Here is a 19,192-nt window from a genome sequence, read left to right on the forward strand (position 1 = left end):
CTTTTTTCCTACACTCACATCTAGATCCCTTGGTATTTCGTCAGCCCCTACAACAGACTGCACAGCTAGCTCACTGTGTTTATTACAAACTGTTTAATTGCTTCTTAACCCGATAACTTTACAAATACAGAACCACGTGCCAGTCTGGGGGTGCTCTGTAGTGAGTCACTACAGACTGGCCCAGGCACAGCTTAATGCCGCTGAGATCCATCCAGGAGCAGTCCCAGTAGTGGCCTCAGTGGGTGACAGGGCCTTGGAAGAGGGCTGCCAAGTGTAGCCAGGGGACTTGGCTTCAGTCAGGTCTGTGGAGGTGCTTCAACAGCACGATGCTCGTTCTCTGTTCGTAGTGTCTCCATGTACTTTCGCATCTTCTCGACCATCCAGGAGGGTAGCACAAAGGATTTCAGCTCCTCCAGTTTCAGGTCCAGACATCCTCTGGAACAGACATTGAGGAGGAGAGTTGAAGCAAGGAGGGTGCAGGCCCAGGCTCACCCAAAGGGGCCACTGTGGGGGGGGGGCGCAGGGGACATCTAGATGACTGGCTTTACCTGTAGTCATCACTGGCTGCGAGGTCCCGGATGTCCTCCTCGATGAGGAGGTAGGCCTGGGGCAGGAGCAAAGGAGAGTGGTCACTGCCTCTGATTCATTTCAACTCAACAATACTATTAAACATGTACTTAATGTAAGGGCTGGAAGGGAGAGGGGCATAATTCACAGTTTAGGAGAGTGAGTAGGGAGAGACTGGAAAATAGCTCCGTGAGACAACCTTTCACTCAAATAGAAAATTTATGGGTTAAGGAGTGGAGATGGGTGACTTACAGCCGCCTCCTCTTTTAAAAAAGGACTCTGGGTGGCTTAAAATGAAATCGCAAGAGAGCTAGCAAAACACACATGGAAACAGGGAATCAGGAGGAGGAAGCTGTAATGTTAACTCTAGGAACTGAGATGATCTGGGTTTGAACTTCGTGGCAGAAGGGCAAACGTGAGAAGCTGCACTGCTGTCTCCTACCAGGGGCCTGCAGCTCGGCTGCGGCACAATGCCATGGTCTGCAGGGGGAGAGAGCCCTCTCGTGCACTTACCACACAGGGGATGTCATTCATCACATGGGCAAGTCTTCTGGGGGAGACAGTTCTTTCTAGTCTTAGGGTCAGGAGTAATCTGTGTGTGTCCCCTGAGTAATCTGTCATCTTATGAGCACTGTGAACTATGTAACCAATGAGATGTCCCTGAGAAGGGCCTAGTGCTGAATTTGCAAAAACCCATGGAAGTGTGCTAGTTTCCCAAGTCAGCTATTAAAAAAAAACACCCCTTTTAAAGCTAGTCTTGTTCATGGCTTAATGTTAGATCCTGTCTTTCCTCTTCCCATCTATTTCTTATTTACGTTATTTTGCATTTTATGTATGTGGTAAGTTCCCTAAAATCTTCTTAAACAGGGTGTAGGAATAAGTAGAGTAGTAAAACAGAAGATTGTTTCCTTGCCAGAAAGGAGATGGTATACTGGTTTGCAAGGCCACTGAATTCTAACAGGAGCAGTCCCCGCGGTGGGACTGAGTCCTCAGGTGGGGGACACCGCAGGTGATGGACAAAGCCCTGCTAGTTTCAGAACGCATGCAAGGATGGTTTTCCCAAGGTCGCTGCTTGATGAGCTAAGAACTCTTTAAGCAGAGGTGATTCTGGAAGGGGCTGCTAGGCGTGGCAAACAGCTTTCACTGCATGTGCTAACTCCTACTGACAGGAGGTGCTGCCTGGAGCACTGTGTTGGGGAGATCCTACAGCTGTGTCTGGTGGAAGAGGTGGTGATCCGTGAGAGCCATCTGTCAATGGGCACATGAGGTAAAAGTAGTGTTACATGTGCTGTGCACCTGCCATTCTTATGCACAGCTAATATAGTCTGAATAAGGCTGGTGAAGGAGGGAGCGAGGGAGTGGTGTGTGGGAAGGGAATCCAGGGATTAAGTCTGGTCTTCAGTGTGAAGAAAGGGGCCCTCTCTACCCTGGCAAGTCTCCTTTTCCACATTCATCAGGCTTTGAGAGTCTCAGACATGGAAGGAAGTGCCACCAACAGCTGGACCCTTGGCCCCTGGGCTGGGTGGGTCCCTGGCTGGGCATGTGTGAACAGTGCTTACCATCTTCCCCCCTGTTGCCCGCATGTGATGCTGCTCGGCCAGCCAGTGCTTGTCCTGGGGGTCAGCTGCATACTGGAAGGGATGAAATCACAGATGTTAGCCTAGTGGGAGGAACTTTTCTCATTTGGTTCTAGAGCATCTCTCAGCCCCTGAGCATCTCTCACCAAGACCTCGTCCCAGCCTGGTGAATGCAGAGGGCTTGCCAACCTCTTCACAGCAAGCGGAGCTGAGCCCAGGAGGCCAGGGGATGGGACCCAAATCCCAGAACTTTAGCACACTTCCTACCCCTTCCTTTCTCAAAGCACAGCACTCTGGCAACTGGTCAGACTGGTGACTATTACTCTAGAGCTCTACTCTTTTTCGAAGAATGACCTGAGGTAGTTTACCACACATATGAACTGTTATGGTGACCATATTTTCCGAAACAAAAATCAGGACAGGTCATGCTCTGGGGGGAGCAGAATAGCACTGCGGTTAAGAACTTGGTTTTGGAATTAGGTTTACATTCTGGTTCTGGGGCGCCTGGGTGGCTCAGTCGTTGAGCGTCTGCCTACGGCTCAGGTCGTGATCCCAGGGTCCTGGGGATCGAGCCCCACATCGGGCTCCCTGCTCCGCGGGAAGCCTGCTTCTCCCTCTCCCACTCCCCCTGCTTGTGTTCCCTCTCTCTCTCTCTGTCAAATAAATAAATAAAATCTTAAAAAAAAAAAAAATCAGGTTCCTGCCTCTTAGTAGATGGTGTCAACCTGGGCAGTAATTTCCTTGAGACTCAGTTTCTTCATCTGTGAAACAAACAGTATCAATACTTAGAAGCTTGTTAAGGATAAATGAGATAGTGCATAAAAAGTGGTAAAGATAGTATCTGACACAAAGTGCTCAATAAAGGTAGATTTTATAAAATAGGTAGGACAGTTGAAATAGAGACAAAGCTGAGAAATCTGTATGGTTACTACCCTTTGTGTGTAAATATTTCACTTCCCAAGTAATATAAATATTAATAAAAAAATTTAATAAGAGTATGCATTTTCTATCCCAATTTCAATCCCACTTCCAGGGATGTATCCTGCAGAATCACCCACACATGTACACAAGGGATGTTTGGGATAGCACTGTTCATAATAGCAAAACTGTTGGAAAAACATAAATATCCACTAATAGGGGGTAATGAAATAAATTATGGAATAGCCATTTTATGAATTCTACACAGCTGTTAGAAATAAAATGAGGGGGGTGCCTGAGTGGCTCAGTCATTAAGCGTCTGCCTTCGTCCTGGGATCGAGCCCTGTATCGGGGTCCCTGCCCTGCAGGGAGCCTGCTTCTCCCTCTCCCACTCCCCCTGCTGTATTCCCTCTCTCGCTGTGTCTCTCTGTGTCAAATAAATAAATAAATAAACCTTAAAAAAAAATAAAATGAGGGAGACTTAATTTAATAACATGGACAAATCTTTAAGATATCATCCACAGATTTATAGTGGTCAGCTCACTTTTTCTGTAAAGGGCCAGCTAGTAAATATTTTAGGCTTTGCTGGCCATATACATCTTTGTTGCATATCCTTCATTTTTATTTTTAAATTTTTTTTAAGATTTTATTTATTTGAGAGAGAGAATGAGATAGAGAGAGAGAGCATGAGAGGGAGGAGGGTCCGAGGGAGAAGCAGACTCCCCGCCGAGCAGGGAGCCCGATGCGGGACTCGATCCCAGGACTCCAGGATCATGACCTGAGCTGAAGGCAGTTGCTTAACCAACTGAGCCACCCAGGCGTCCATTTTTATTTTTTTAATTGTTTTTACAGATTTTATTTTTAAGTAACCTCTACACCCAACGTGGACCTCGAACTTATAACCCCGAGATCAAGAGTCACACACTCCACTGATTGAGCCAGCCAGGCACCCCCATTTTTATTTTTTTAAATCACCCTTTAAAAATATAAAAAATTCGAGTTGGACAAGAACAGGCTCCTGGTTGGATTTGGCCCACAGGCCATACCTGGCCCTGTATTAGAATGTTAGCTCTGTGAAGGCAAGGAGTTGTGTGTGTCCACATTTTGTTTACTGCTATATCTCTAGCACTTTGAGAATGCTCAGCACTCAATAAATATGTGTTCAATGAATGAATGAATTTTTGGGTGAAAAAAAATAAAATCAGAGAACAATATGTAGTTATAGATGTATTATTGCTATTAACACGTATAGTCAACAACATAAAATATCACTGAAGGCCATATACACACCCACACCCATGTGTGTGCACAGGGAGGGCCTGGAGGATGCTGCCATGCTGGCGGTGGTGGCCTCGAGGGGAGGAGACTCGGAGTCAAGAATGAAGGGAACTTTGCGTTTTGTTCCCTGTCAGCTTCTGCATATTGAGTCTTTTTACAGTAAGAATGGGTTTTATATATTATTTCTATAATAAAAAAAAGTTAAAAAGGAAAAGAAAAATTTGAATAATGCCTTTAGGAAGACAGAAAAATGGGCAAGAGATACAAGAGGTAGTTTACAGAAGAAATACAAATGGATGCTAAGTGAGTGAAAAGATGCCTGTCGTCACAAACAGAGAATTAAAACAACAAAAACATTTTCCTTCCACTTCTTAGACTGGAAAGATTATAGTGCAAGATCGTTCCCACTGGTAATGAGTGTGGGTCGGCAGTTTATTACAAAAGGCAGATCAAAGAATTGGGAATATGTGCTGGTAATATCAAACACTCACGGAGCCCTTGCTATGTGCCAGGCAGTGTGCTGGGAGCTTTACTGCACTCTTCCCTAATTCCACCAATCCTGTAAGGTTGGACTGTATCATTCTGTTTTTGTAGATAACAAAACAGGCTCAGAAATGGGAAGGAAAAATAAAATAAGATAAAAACAGAGAAGAAGGCAAACCATAAGAGACTCTTAACTCTAGGAAACAAACTGAGGGTTGCTGGAGGGGAGGTGGGGAGATGAGGTAACTGGGTGATGGGCATTAAGGAGGGCACTTGATGGAATGAGCACTGGGTGTTACATGCAACTGATGAATCACTAAATCTTACCTCTGAAACTAATAATACACTATATGTTAACTAAACTGAATTAAGAAAGAAAGAAAGAGAAAAAGAAATGTGAAGCCACTTGCCCAAGGTCACATGGCTACTAAGTAGCGGAACCAGGACTGAAACCATACTCTTAACCATTGTGCTACTGGAATTCCAAGGAGGTTCCAGAGCACATACACTTGGGGGATGATGCAAGAAGGGTTTTGGAAGAGGTGGATCCTACAGAAGAGTCAGGCAGAGATATAAGCCGGGGGTGGGGGGAAGGTCATCAGAGGGAACAGCAGGAGTGAAGACACTGAAAGGAAAATGAAGTAGCAAGTAGGTCACACTGTCTCAGTGCTGAGGATCTCAGGATGTAAGACTTAAAAGGAAGAAGAAGGTCCACCCTTCAAAGAACCTGAACTTGCACAGAATGTAGTAGACAGAGCCGTAATTCTGGGACCCCAAGCCTTACGGATGGGTGCAAGAACATGTCTTGAACACACATGTGCTATGTTCTAATATATTTGGATACTTTTGTGACTGAAGAAACACAAATTCATTTAAGAGGGTGACTGATATCATGCCCCTCCATTATTTTCTTAAATAGTAGAGACCTAAGTACCTCTCTTTGAAAAGGGATAGAACTGCTGCCTTGCTCCAACCTCTTTATTTTATAGACAATTGAATAAGGTAATGGGGAAGAGCTCAGGCTTTGCTGAAGACAGACCCAGACTGGAATCCTACTCATCACTTATTGGCTGAGTAACTTTGGGCAAGTCACTTAGCCTTTCTTTACCCCCGTTTTTGTTTTTTTATGTTTTAATTTTTTAAAATTTATTTATTTGACAGAGGGTGAGCGAGAGCAGGAGTACAAGCAGGGGGAGTGGGAGAGGGAGAGGCAGGTTTCCTGTCAAGCAGGGAGCCTGATGGGGGGCTCAATCCCCGGACGCTGGGATCATGACCTGAGCTGAAGGCAGGCGCCTAGACTGAGCCACCCAGGCGCCCCTATGTTTTAATTTGTAAAACAATGAGAGCTATCTCTGTTTTAACGGATAGCTCCCTGAGATAAAGTAAGTGCAGCACCTGAAACCCGGTGTGGTCCGCAATAAGCACACTAGGAAAGTAGTTGTTACTGAGGGGCAGGATGTTCAGTAAATTACAAGAGGTAAAGGTTAAGGGCAGAGGGGTAACTAGAACACAGAAGTCCTGAGTCCCAGATGAGTGTTTGTTCCAAGCTTCTCTGTGCCATCCACAGCTCCCACCGCACACACTGCAACGGCCTGCCTGACTCGCAGCACTCACCTACCTTAAAGAGGTGCGGGTGCTTGATGTAGATTCTTCCTCTGGTGCCCCCCATCCCCAGGGCCCTGAAAAGGAATGGAGGGGTGGTAAGGATTCCAGCAGCTGCAGTCCTAGGGGTAGGCCCCCAAGTTGTCCCCTCCCTCAGCGCCAAAGCTCTGGAACTTACTTGTTGGCTCGAGATCCCAGCACAAACGTGGTAGACTCATTCAGCCGGGCTGGGTCCCACTATGCAAAAGAGAGAGGCTGGTGAGGGTGAGGTTTACCTGGTGGGCAGGACGGAAATACTCTTTTCCTGCCTTCTCCTACCACCATCCTTGTCCACTATTCCAAACAGCTGATTCAAGAAACCAAGTATTGACAATATGCTGGGCTAGACACTGGGGATAAAGAGATGAGTAAGATACAGTCTCTGCTTTCTGGGGGCCACAGAAATTATAATTATGCCAGCATGAGACAGGCAGGGATAGAGATGCCAGTTGAGAGGGATGCCATGGGGGAGGGCAACAGGAAGGCTCCCTTGCAGAGGTAATTCCCTGATTAATTCTGGAAGGGCAGCGGGGAGGAAGAAAGGGCAGTACAGTATAAATGGGAGGAAGTGAGAGCGGGCTTGGCAGGCCGGAGAGACCACGAGCGATTCCGTGTAGCTAAAAGGAGAGAGCACGGATTAGGGAGTGGCAAGAGAGGAGGTTGAAGAGACAGACGGGGCTAGAGGCCTGGGCGTGCTGCTTTTAGGAGTTTGCACTTTATCTTGTAGGTCATGCGGAGTCACTGAGGTCTCTAAATAGGGAGACCCAGATTTGCTTTAAAGACAGTTCACTCGCCCACACATGGCTAATGGATTCGAAATGGCAAGACTATAGGCTGGGAGCAGTTTAGAGGTTGCTGTACTAAAGCATTTTTTTTTTTTTTTAAGATTTTATTTATTTGACAGAGAGAGACACAGCGAGAGAGGGAACACAAGCAGGGGGAGTGGGAGAGGGAGAAGCAGACTCCCCGCTGAGCAGAGAGCCCGATGCCGGGCTTGATCCTGGGACCCTGGGATCATGACCTGAGCCGAAGGCAGACGCTTAACGACTGAGCCACCCAGGCGCCCCTGTACTAAAGCATTTCTGAGAGAAGATGAGGGTCTGAGCTCAGATGGCAGTAAGGATGACAAGGAGGGAAGAGGAGCTGTGATCTATGTGGGAGGTGGGATCAGCCAGGACTCGAGTGGATCTAGACGGGAAGAGGGAAAGATGACTAAAGCAGACAATGCCAAAGAAGGTCTACGAGGAAAGATTCTGACTGCAATTTTGGATAGGCTGAGTTTGAAATGCTACAGAAATTCCAGGCAGGGAGGTCTAGCAAATGGTAGGAGACGTAAATTCTAAAGCAGAAAGAGACGTGAGGGATAAAGGTATGGTGACTTCAGCATACACTGGTCCCTGAAATCCTAAGAGTGAATGATTGACAGCATTCACAGAAATTTTACAGGCAGGAGTGGGCCAGCGAGACAATTCTGAGGGACGTCCATGTATATGGGTCACTGCTGAGGAAGAGGAACTCATGAGAAAGAGAAAGGATGTCTGGAGAGTTACTGAATAATCAGGGAAATGCAGGATTATTGGCTCGAAGGGAGCAGAGTTTAAGACGGAAGGCAGGGTCACTGGTGTGAGAGCCGAGATGGTCAGTACCACCGGCAGTGGAACCTTTTTACTGGACAGAGCCTCCACCAGGCCAGTGGAGCTTTCACCTACCTTACTGGGCTTCCACTCGTGATTTTATTTGAAGAAAGGATTCTATTGCTAAAAGAGCTTGCAAACAACTGTTCTGGAGGCAACAGAGGCTAATGGTTAAGAGCATAGCCTCTGGTGGCAATGGACCTTGGCTTTGAGACTTGGCATGACCATTTAGCAGCTATGTGACTCTGGGCAGGTCTCTGAGCCTTAATATAAGTTCAAGGTTATTAAGTGTATACGATAACTACACTTAATATGCTACACCACAGAACAGTAACAGAATCTATCTCATAAGATTGTTATAAAGATTAAACGAGATGACATACAAAAGATTTAGGGCAGGGCCTGTCCTCTACCAAGCACCCCTACTTCCAATCCCTGTTTAAGATCCTTCTGGGAGGCCGGGGGGGTGCGGGTGCAGGGTGGGGGTTGGGGAACAGGTGGGGTGGCTCTGGAATGGCATGTGCACATCCCTCAGCCCCTGCCCTCACGGTGGGTCTCCCCGGGATAGCGGTCATTCCCATGCTCACATAATCATACCTTGGGGCCTTCTCGGCGAATTGGTTCACAGGATTTTGGTTTCCATCTGATTGGAAGGAAAGAAGAAAGGTGACTTCCCTGAGGTGAGGCCTAGGACTGGAACAAAGCCTGCTGGTGGTGGCGGAAGTTCCTCACACACTCTCGCTTTGGCCCTGGCGGTCCTTCCTCCTGGTAAGCCATTGGAGGACGTACAAAGGCAAACGCCATTCTAGGACTGGCTCTGAGGTTACCTAGCCACATGGGCGGATCCAGGAAGCTCTCTGAGATGTCGTTTCCTTCTCTGTGAAAAGGAGGGAACAACAGCAGCTGCCCCCGTCCTGTGTTTGCGAGCCGCACAGCTGCTTCGGAGAGGCAGGTACGGGGCAGGGGGGGGGGGTAAGCCATGCTGTGACGGCCTTACTGCTCCATCTCCTAAGCCAGTGGTTTCAGACTGTCCCCGCTGCTCCCAACCAAACCGGTGTGGCTGTCTCGATTAGACTTCCACATAAAGTTTTATTTGAAGAAAAGACTCTGTTGCTTCAAAAACCTTTGTAGTACAACTGTGCTCATTATTAGCTGGTTGACCTTGGACAAAAATTCTGAGTCTGTTTCCTTTTTTTTTTAAGAAATATTTTATTTACTTATCAGAGAGAGAGAGAGAGAGAGAGTGCACAAGCAGGCAGAGGGAGAAGCAGGCTCCCGGCTGAGCAGAGAGCCCAACACGGGGCTCGATCCCAGGACGCTGGGATCATGACCTGAGCCAAAGGCAGATGCTTAACCGACTGAGCCACCCAGGCGCCCCTCTGAGTCTGCCTCCTGATTTACAAAATTAACAATACCTTCACTAGAGGGTGGCTGTAAGGATTAGAAGGTAAAGTATATAAGATATTTAGAGCAGTTACAGCACATTATGAGCATTCAAGGTGTACTAACAATAAAAACAGGTCTGGTATTTAATGAAGCTGGGCTAAACAGTTCTGGGGCAAAAGCAGGATAAAATAGTGTCCTCCCTAAGCCTTCTTTCCCCACCCCTCAAACCAGACTAACCCTCCTCCAAGGTGACTTAAACAGCTGGATCTGATTTCGGCAGGTGAGGAGCTCTGGCCTCTCTCCCTCCAGGCCCACCCCCTCCCTGCTCTCCCTGCACTGCTGGCCCCTACTCACACCATGCTGGCAGCTGCCCGATCGTTCGACAGCATGTGTCCAGGAGGCCGTCCCTTCCTCTGCCAGAAAAAACAGCTGTCAGAGGCCTGACCACGTGGGAAGCCCCACCCCATGCCACTGGCAGGTCCAGGGTCACTTGGTGGAGATGGTTTTCCAAAGAGACCAAATGAGGTTTCAGAGTGAACAAGGAGAGTTAACAATCTCCAGGGGGCCTACCTCTCATGCCAGAAAGGCCCCCCGGTGCATGGAGGAAGCCCTCTACCTTCTTCTGGAGTTATAGGGCCTTTTCCCAGCCAGAAAACATGGAGATGAGTTACCTTTTTGGGAACGGGGCTTCCTCGATGGGCACATTCCTCTTCTGTCTGTCGGCCACGCTGGAGGAAAATGGAAGGGAGAGGTCAGTGGAGAGCCAGTGCCTGGGATCGGCAGGTCCCCAGGGGCTGCAGAAGACAGAGCCCTGGGCTATACCATCCAGCCCCTCCCCGGGCCGGGCCTCATTTGGACCTGGTCCTACGAATGGGTAGTATGTGGAAGCTCCCTGGGCCCACAGAGTTCACCTGCCTCCCAGCCTCATTGGTCTCCCCTGGCAACACCCCAGACCCAGTGATTCTGACCTTTATCCCTGGAAGCTCATGGGTCAATCTGGGTATTACTTTTTCTCCATCTGAAAACAGTAATTTAGCCTGAAGGGAAAAGATCAAGTGTTAACAGTCACTATTTTGGTGGGTAACTGCTGGGTTAAAACTCCAAACTGGGTTGAAATATTTTCATGGCCAGTACAAAGGCACTCTGAGATATGCATATACATAGATATCTACTTTTTTTTTAAAAAAACTTAAGTACAGTTGACCCTTGAACAACATGGGTTTGACTCGCACGGGCCCACTTAACACAGTTTTTTTTTTTTGATAAAAACAGTACAGTACTACAAATGTATTTTCTCTTCCTTATGATTTTCTTAGTAACGTTTTCTTTTGTCTATTTTATTATAAGAATACAATCTAAAAAACATATAACATACAAAATACGTGTTAATCAACTGTTGATATTATTGGTAAGGTTTCTGGTCAACATAAGCCATTAGTTTTTGGAGTCAAAAGTCTATATATGGGGGCGCCTGGCTGGCTCAGTCAGTAGAGCACGTGACTCTTGATCTTGGGGTCATGAGTTCGAGCTCCATATTGGGTGCAGAGATTACTTAAAAAAAGAAAAAGTTTATATGTGTATTTTCCACTGCAGAAAGTTGGCGCCCCTCACCCCTACCTTGTTCAAAGGTCAACTATAATTAATGATCATTGCTGAAAAATTAAAGATGAAACTATGCAAAAAAAACAAATCTCTGTATCCACAGACTACTGTTAATATTTCAATGTAAATTCTTCATTACTTTTTTCCATGTAAATATATACTATATATTATTTTTCCTAACTAAATGTAATAATATAACACATTCCTCAATAGTCGCTGCTTTTCATTTAATAAATATTGAGCCCCTAGTACAGAAGTGGCTGGGGACACAGTAGTAAATAGCACATGCACAGTCCCTGGTCTTGTGGAGCTTATACTCCGCAGGCAATCTGGATAATAAGCAAATAAACAAACAAGGTAATTTCAGATCATGATAAATGGTGTGGAGGAAAAAAACCCCAGGCAGATGTGACAGAGAATTAGCAGAGGGGAGGGCTGCTTTAAGTAGGTGGTCAGGGGAGGCTGTGCTGAGAAGGCAGCCTTCTGGGCTGGGCTGGGCTGGGCTAGGGAAAAGGAGCCAGCTATCAGAAGGGCTGAGGAGAAGTGTGTCAGCAGCAGGGAGAGCAAGAGCCCCAAAGTGGGAATAGACTTGGTTTGTTTGAAGAAAAAGATGGCCTGGCAAATAATGGGCAGAGGAGAGAGGCGTGAATGAGGAGTGTGGCAAGGTAGGCAGGGCCCTGTAGGTTATGTGAAGAGTTGTGTTCCCATGAGCAGCATTCGATGGGCCTGAGCACTCCCCTCTTCTGGAAACTCTCTCCCACCGGCTCCTATGGCCACACTTCCCTGGTTTTCCTACTTGTCTGGCCACTCTCTCTTAGCCTTCTTTGCTGGCTCATCTTCCTCAATGCGATTCATTCTGTCTTCTTCCATTTGGTATTCTATCTGCTCTCATCATGCTCACAGCTTCAGTTAACATCTATAAACTGATGACACTGTAATTTTTGAAAATTTGAGTACAGTTGACACACAATGTTGGCTCTATGACTTTTTTCTCTTCAGCTGTGGCCTCTCCTTTGAGCTCCAGATTTATACAACAGTCTGCCTTGTGTCTATATGTAGAGGTCCCAGTTGCTAAGTCCAATACTAGACTCATAAACCTCCTCCAAACATTGCAATGAAGAGTGCACAAGTCTCTGCGTGGAATTATGCGCACGTTCTGTGGTACTGTAATTCATACCTGTCTGCTTAACCAGGCTGTAGGTTTTAGGAGAGCAGGAACCCTGCCTGTTCGTTTGCCATTTGTTCACTTCCTCCTTCATTCACGCCCGCAACATTCAGCACACACTCAGTGTCCACATATTAAGAGTCATATTCTAGGGCTGGGCATACTGCAGTGAACAAGGTCAGGCCTCAAATCTTGTAAAGCTTAAGCTTTTAGCAGAGGTGGGGGTGGGAGACAGAAAATAAAGTCATGAACTATTAATAATTCCAGATTGAAATAAATGGTAGAAATCAACAAGTAAGGTGATGGAGATTAACTGGAGGTGGGGGAAGGAGTGAGATGGGAGGCTACTTTATTTTTTTATTTTTATTTTAAAAGATTTTATTTATTTATTTGACAGAGAGAGACACAGTGAGAGAGGGAACACAAGCAGGGGGAGTGGGAGAGGGAGAAGCAGGCTTCCCACCAAGCAGGGAGTCCGATGCGGGGCTTGATCCCAGGACCCTGAGATCATGACCTGAGCCGAAGGCAGACGCTTAACGACTGAGCCACCCAGGCGCCCCTGGGCTACTTTATTTTTAAAAAGATTTCATTTATTTGTCAGAGAAAGAGAGAGAAAAAGAGAGAGGGAGCACATAAGCAGGGGGAAGAGCAGGCTCTGTGCCGAGCAGGGAGCCTGATGTAGGGCTCAATCCCAGGACCCCGGGATCATGACCTGAGCCAAAGGCAGACACTTAACCAACTGAGCCACCCAGGTGTCCCTACTTTATTTTAAAAAGGATTTTATTTATTTATTTGAGAGAGAGAGTGAGAGACAGCAAGAGCATGTGGTGGGGAGGGAAGGGGCAAAGGGAGAGGGAGAAGCAGACTCCCCGCTGAGCAGGCTCCATCTCAGGACTCTGAGATCATGACCTGAGCCAAAGGCAGATGCTTAACCGACGAGCCACCCAGGTTTCCCGAGGAGGACTACTTTAGATGGAGTGGCCAGGGAAGGCCTCTCTGATGAGGCAATATTTGAGCTAAATCTGAAGAAAAGGAGGCAGCTATATTAAGAGTTAAGGATAGAGCATGCTGGGCAGTGAGAACAGCAAGTGCAAAGACGCTGAGCTTGGCGTACTGGAGAAGCAGAAAGGATTCCATACAGCTAGAAGACAGCCAATAAGGGGGGGGGCGTGGGATGAGATGAAGTTAAAGAAACAGGCAGGAGCCAGTCCCTGGGTTTTAAAGAGGAGAGCGACACAATCTGGTTCATCTTTAAAAAGATGGGTCTGGCTGCTGTGAGAATGGATCGAAAGAAGGCAAGAGTGAAGCAGCTCAGGGCTGAGATACACATCTGGGAATCAACAGCAGTTAAATTGTTTTCAAAGCCACAGGACTGGAGGCAATCAGCTAGAATAAGAGCGAACCACAGAAGAGAAGGCAAGCTGGTCCAGGAGGCTGAAGAGGAGTGGACGCAAAGTCAAATCACTGGAACCGAGAAAGGAGTGTTCCAAGAAACATGAAATGACCCTGTGATAAATGCCACCAAGAAGCTGGGTAAACTGAGGACAGTTAGGGTCCACAGGATTTGATAACATGGAGGTTGCTGAGGACCCTGATATAAGAGAGGTTTCAGGGAAGTGGTGGGGACTGAATAAAGTGAGCAAAAGAATGAACAGAAGGTTACAAAGTGGAGCCAGCGACAGCCCCCTGTCCCAAAGTCGCGCTGTAAAAGAGAACAGAGAAATAGCATGGCTGTCGAAGGGGACCATGGGTTCCAGGCTGGTCTGTTTCTGCTCATTGCATTTCCAGTGCCCCAGTGAATGAATGCACATGTGTAAAAACATACATAGGTAAACGACGAAAATGCATCAAAATGTTAATAGAAGTTATTGCTGGCAGTGAGACTATGAGAAATTTTTTCTTCCTTATAATTTATAGTCTAATTTTATTACAAACCCACAGTAGCTAACATTTACTGAGTCCTTGTTACTGATCTAAAAGCCTTAAGAGTATGAGCACATTTAATCCTCACAACAATCCTATGATGCAGCACCTCTGCACCCATTTCGCAGATGAGAAAACTGAGATTTAGTAAGGTGAGGTAACTCACCTCGAGTCACAAAGCTAGTCAGCGGTAAAGCCAGGATTCATATCTGGACACTGCAGATCAAGAGAAAGCCTGCATTCTTAACCACCATGCCAAATTTTTCTTAATGGATATGTATTACATGAATAAAATGAACAAACAAAAACAATTACCATGCAAACAAAATCAAGCAAACAAAAAATGCAAGGCAACGGGCTATAGATAAGATCAGCTATTTCTCCCCCAAAAAACACCAGAAAGGGGTAGCTAAGGAGATTACGAAGCACGACTGAGATGGTCAATGTGGTGTCAGAAGTGCAAACAAACCAAGTCTTAACCCAAACAAACTAAAAACCCTTCTTGAATTGTCTCACATCCAATGTGAAGGATCTTTTCACGCAACAAGAAGTCCTGTGCGCAGTTCAGACGAGGGGACCCCAAAGAACTTCAAGTACGCTGGGCTACCGGAAAGCCAGGCTCTGCTGTGAGGCAGCTGTGTACTCTAATCATGAACAGAACTCCCTTGTATTTAATATCTAGAATGTTCTGTGTTGTATGCACCCACATGGTACAGGCAGTGTGCATATATTTTCTCATTTAATTCTCATAGCAAACCACTGGTGGTGGATTCTTACTCCCAATTTTAGGGAGAAGGAAACTGAGGAACAGAAAGGTCAAAAGACTTGTTCGAAGTTTCTTGACTCATGTGGTTTCCAGCTGAACTTTGGGCTTTCCACCTTCCTGTGCTCGATTCCTGTGCTCTGACCATACACCATCTGTTCCATACTCCAGCTTCCCAGTCACACTGATACCGGCAAAGGGACTCCACGAGGTGGATGTGGGGACTCAGGAGACTGGAAAGGTGTACCCATCCATGGAGTAGAGATCATGCCCCGTTCACTTCCATCTCATCTTTCCCGGGGACTCCTGAAGAGTTTCATGCATTGCCCTTCTAATCTCCAGAGCAGACTCCCAAAGCAATCTCCTTAGAGCAGCCAGAGTGATCTCTCAAAATGCAAATCTCAGTAGGCAACTCTTCTGCTTCAAACTCCACACCTGTAATTTGGCTTGATTTGGCCCCTGCGTACCTTTCCCACCTCACCACGTATCATTCTCTCCGCCCTCTGAAAACCAGCAACACTGGCTTCTTTCTGTCCCTTGGATGCACTCTGCTCCCTTTTGCCCCCGGGCTCTCTACCTTCTTGTATACTCTCTTCATTGCCTCCTATGCTCATAGCACTTAGAACAGTTCGTAATTCCAGATCTATTGAATGATTACTGGAGTAATGTTAGGGACCTGGGGGTAAGGACTGTGTCCATTTTGCACAGTGCAGCTGGGGCCTGGCACAGAAATGGCGCACAATATATATTAGCTGGAGAGGTAAATAAACTCAAGAAAGCATTCTGGGATGCAACTGAGACTGAAGGTTTACCAATTTAATCTTGATTCAGTTCAAACTTATAAGAACATTAGCAAACTGCCATGTTTTATTATCAGCAGATGTTACAACTGATTATAACATACTCCAGTCGCAGAGTGAAGTGATGAATTGGCCTCTTAGGAGTTTGGTTGGCTTAAATTAAGACCATGGGAAGCAGATCAGCTTTCACTGCACTAATGGATGGAGTTCTGCCCTCTCCAAAGCTGAGGCTCAGGCCCTGGTCTTGCTCTTTTCTGAGGCTGTGCCTGAGCAGCTGGCCAGCCCACCTCCCAGAAGACATTACTCTCTCATCTCCTGAGAATCACCCTCCTAGAACTAAGTTCAAACCAGCCTCTGTGGCTCTGAATGTGAAGAAATTTCCATCTCTGACAGCTAGTGGTTTTCCCAGTTAAGCACAGAATCTGGGTGATGCTGACAATTCCTATTAATAAGAACAGCTGACACACACAAACAGGTTCACTTCTATTTTGGGAACACAGGCATTTTTAGACTTGATGTCATTTCTGCTGAGCACACCCCTTGAGGCAGGAAGGCAGAGAGGGTGATAGGCCCCACGGTACCAAAAGGGGCTGTGACTTGAAGAGTGAAGTCACCACTTGCAGAGGTGAGAGAGTCCTCAGCTGTTCTAACTCTTGCTTGTTCTGAGCCACAGTTTCTTCATCTGGAAACTAGGGATTAAAATATGCCTTCTGGGTGTCAATGAGCTAATGCATGTGAAAGCATCGATCCCAGTATAGGGTACAGAGAAGCCACTTCCCTTCTGTCAGCAACAGTTCTGGGCCCTCTCTGGAGGCTAGTGGCTTGTCAGGCATCACCCCAAGTACCACGAATGAAGTGATCACACTTCTTAGTAGAGCTCTGAGGACTAAGCCTGGGCCTACGGCTGTGCGTCTCTTGTCTGCTTGGGTCTCACCTGCTCCAGGCAGCTCCGACAGGCCTCCTGGATCAGCTGCTCCGCGTCCACCTCTTCCCCGACATTGTCTCTGACATTCAGTGCTGCCTTCTGGAAGAACTAGGGAGAAGTACAGCACAGGACAAGGTCAGAAGACCGGCTAATTTGCAACAACTTGAAGGAAACTGGATATAAAAGAGAAGCTTTTATCTTCCTCTCATACAGAAGGGAAAAGTGATTATGAATGTGGCTTTCAGATCAGACAGATCTAGAGTCAGATCCCAGCTGTACTTCCCCACTCTATCCTGTCTTAAGGAGGAAAACAATCATGGAGGTGCCCAGAGGATGGCCATTACAGCATTAAGGTGTAAATAGTACAGAATCGAAGAATAACCTAAATGTCAATTATAGCTTAAATAAATCATGGCATATCCATACCAGGAAATAATATGCAAATATTAAAAATTACAGTAAGGATGGTATAGGAGAGTATGTTTTTGACATGAAAAGGCATTTATGATATGTTGCTAAGTGAAGGAAGCAAGGTATCAAACAGTTTGGTATAGAATGAGCCTATTTATTTATTATTATTATTTTTTTAGATTTTATTTATTTATTTGAGAAAGAGCGAGAGAGACAGAGAGCGTGTGAGAGAGGGAGGGTCAGAGGGAGAAGCAGGTCAGAGGGAGAAGCAGGGAGCCCGATGTGGGACTTAATCCCGGGCCTCTGGGATCATGTCCTGAGCCAAAGGCAGACGCTTAACCAACTGAGCCACCCAGGTGCCCGAGCCTATTTATTTAAAACAGCAAAAAGCAAACAGAGAAAGACAAAAGAACTACAGGGATATATATTAAATTAACAGTGGTGGGGCACCTGGATGGCTCAGTTGTTGGGTGTCTGCCTTCAGCTCGGGTCATGATCCCAGGGTCCTGGGATTGAGCCCTGCATCGGGCTCCCTGCTCAGTGGGAAGCCTGCTTCTCCCTCTCTCACTCCCCCCCTGCTTGTGTTCCCTCTCTCGCTGTGTCTCTCTCTAATAAATAAAATAAAATCTTTAAAAAAAACAAAAACAAAAACAAAAAACAGTGGTGACATTATGGATGACTTCTTTCTTTTTTTGCTTATTTATAGTCTCTCAATTTTTATAATATACCTATATTACTTCTGTAGAAGGAAAAAAGAATGCCAGTGCCCTCAGTGAACAGCCCAGGGCAGACCAGAAAAGATCCTGAGAGTAGAAGGTCCTCACTGAATTCTGACCTTGCTCAATCCGAAAGAAATGTGTGGGATGGGTGGCATGAGACCTGGCCAGGGCCCCAGGACACCAGCAGTCCCAATCAGCTGGGGAAAGGAAGGCAGAAGGTTCCTCCACTGTGGAAGAGGGACAGTTAGAGCCTGAAAACACTGAAGGACAGGTGATGGTCCCAAATGGAGGCACTAGGAACACATTTATAGTAAGAGTCCAAGTTGTGTCTCCAGAAGACAGCGTCACACAGAAAAATTCTGGTACCTATATACTGTGGGAGACAACTATGGGGACGTACTTTGTTTCCTTTCTCTTCTTTCCTTTCCTTTTCTTTTCTTCTTCTTCTTTTTTTTTTTTTTTTAATTTTAAGTAGGCTCCACGTTCCTCAACCTGGGGCTTAAACTCATGACCCTGAGATTAAGAGTTGCATGCTTGGGGAGCCTGGGTGGTTTAGCTGTTTGTGTCCGACACTTGATTTCAGCTCAGGTCATGATCTCAGGGTCGTGAGATGGAGTTCCACATCAGGCTCCCCACTCAATGGGGAGCCTGCTTCTCTCTCTCCCTCTGCCCCGGCCCCCACTCACATTTTCTCTCTCTCAAATAGATAAATAAATCTAAAAAAAAAACAAACACAAACAGTTGCATGCTCAGCAAGGAGTCTGCTTCTCCCTCCCCCTGTGCCCCTCCTCCCTCTCATGCTCTCTCTCTCTCTCAAATAAATCAATAAAATCTTAAAAAAAACCCCAAAAAACCAAAAACAAAAACCCTAAGAACTGGAGATTAATACTGGCGTTCAATGTTGATTACTGGCTAAGTGAAAGCTAGCTAAAACAATCTGGATTCTTTACAGCCAGCCTGTGAGGTGGGCAGTGTGATGAATATACAGGGGTGACTGTAAGTGGACTCTGGACCTAGGAATGAAATCTGGTCCTGCATAAGGGATTCGCAAATGCTGCTGGGATAAATACAAAATTGTACGAGCTTCTGGAGAGAAATTTTCTTGAGGAAAAAATGTTTTCCTTTCCATTTTTTTTTTTTTTAAAGACTTCATTCACTTATTTGAGAGGGAGTGAGTGGGCGCGCGTGCACGTACGAGCAGAGGGAAGGGGCAGAGGGAGAAGCAGACTCCCCGCTGAGCAGGGAACCTGACATAGGGCTCGATCCCTAAACCCCGAGATCATGACCTGAGCTGAAATCAGACATCTAATCGACTGAGCCACTCAAGAGCTCACCGAGGGATTTTATTTTTATTTTTTTAAATTTATTTTATTTTTTTTTAAGATTTTTATTTATTGAGA

At 46.2% G+C, this 19,192-nt stretch overlaps 1 protein-coding gene across 2 annotated transcripts in view; it reads right to left on the reverse strand.

The window, feature by feature from the left end:
- Nucleotides 1-74: 74 nt before the first annotated feature.
- DNTTIP1 (deoxynucleotidyltransferase terminal interacting protein 1) overlaps nucleotides 75-19,192 on the reverse strand; it is a 22,665-nt gene continuing 3,547 nt past the window's right edge. The window contains exons 4-13 of one of the 2 annotated variants that reach the window (XM_025875640.2): nucleotides 16,672-16,770; nucleotides 10,453-10,521; nucleotides 10,156-10,212; nucleotides 9,839-9,897; nucleotides 8,696-8,741; nucleotides 6,604-6,662; nucleotides 6,442-6,502; nucleotides 2,127-2,198; nucleotides 549-604; nucleotides 75-435 (exon numbers count right to left, since the gene is read on the reverse strand). In XM_025875640.2, the coding sequence (XP_025731425.1) occupies nucleotides 297-435; nucleotides 549-604; nucleotides 2,127-2,198; nucleotides 6,442-6,502; nucleotides 6,604-6,662; nucleotides 8,696-8,741; nucleotides 9,839-9,897; nucleotides 10,156-10,212; nucleotides 10,453-10,521; nucleotides 16,672-16,770 (717 nt within the window). In that variant the 3' untranslated portion in view covers nucleotides 75-296. The remainder of the gene's footprint in view (nucleotides 436-548; nucleotides 605-2,126; nucleotides 2,199-6,441; nucleotides 6,503-6,603; nucleotides 6,663-8,695; nucleotides 8,742-9,838; nucleotides 9,898-10,155; nucleotides 10,213-10,452; nucleotides 10,522-16,671; nucleotides 16,771-19,192) is intronic. The other variant, XM_073880344.1, reaches the window with a different exon arrangement.

The sequence above is a fragment of the Callorhinus ursinus genome, unplaced genomic scaffold, assembly GCF_003265705.2.
Source record: "Callorhinus ursinus isolate GAN/ISIS: 27379988/994484 unplaced genomic scaffold, GSC_fseal_2.0 scaffold38, whole genome shotgun sequence".
NCBI classification, from domain to species: domain Eukaryota; kingdom Metazoa; phylum Chordata; class Mammalia; order Carnivora; family Otariidae; genus Callorhinus; species Callorhinus ursinus.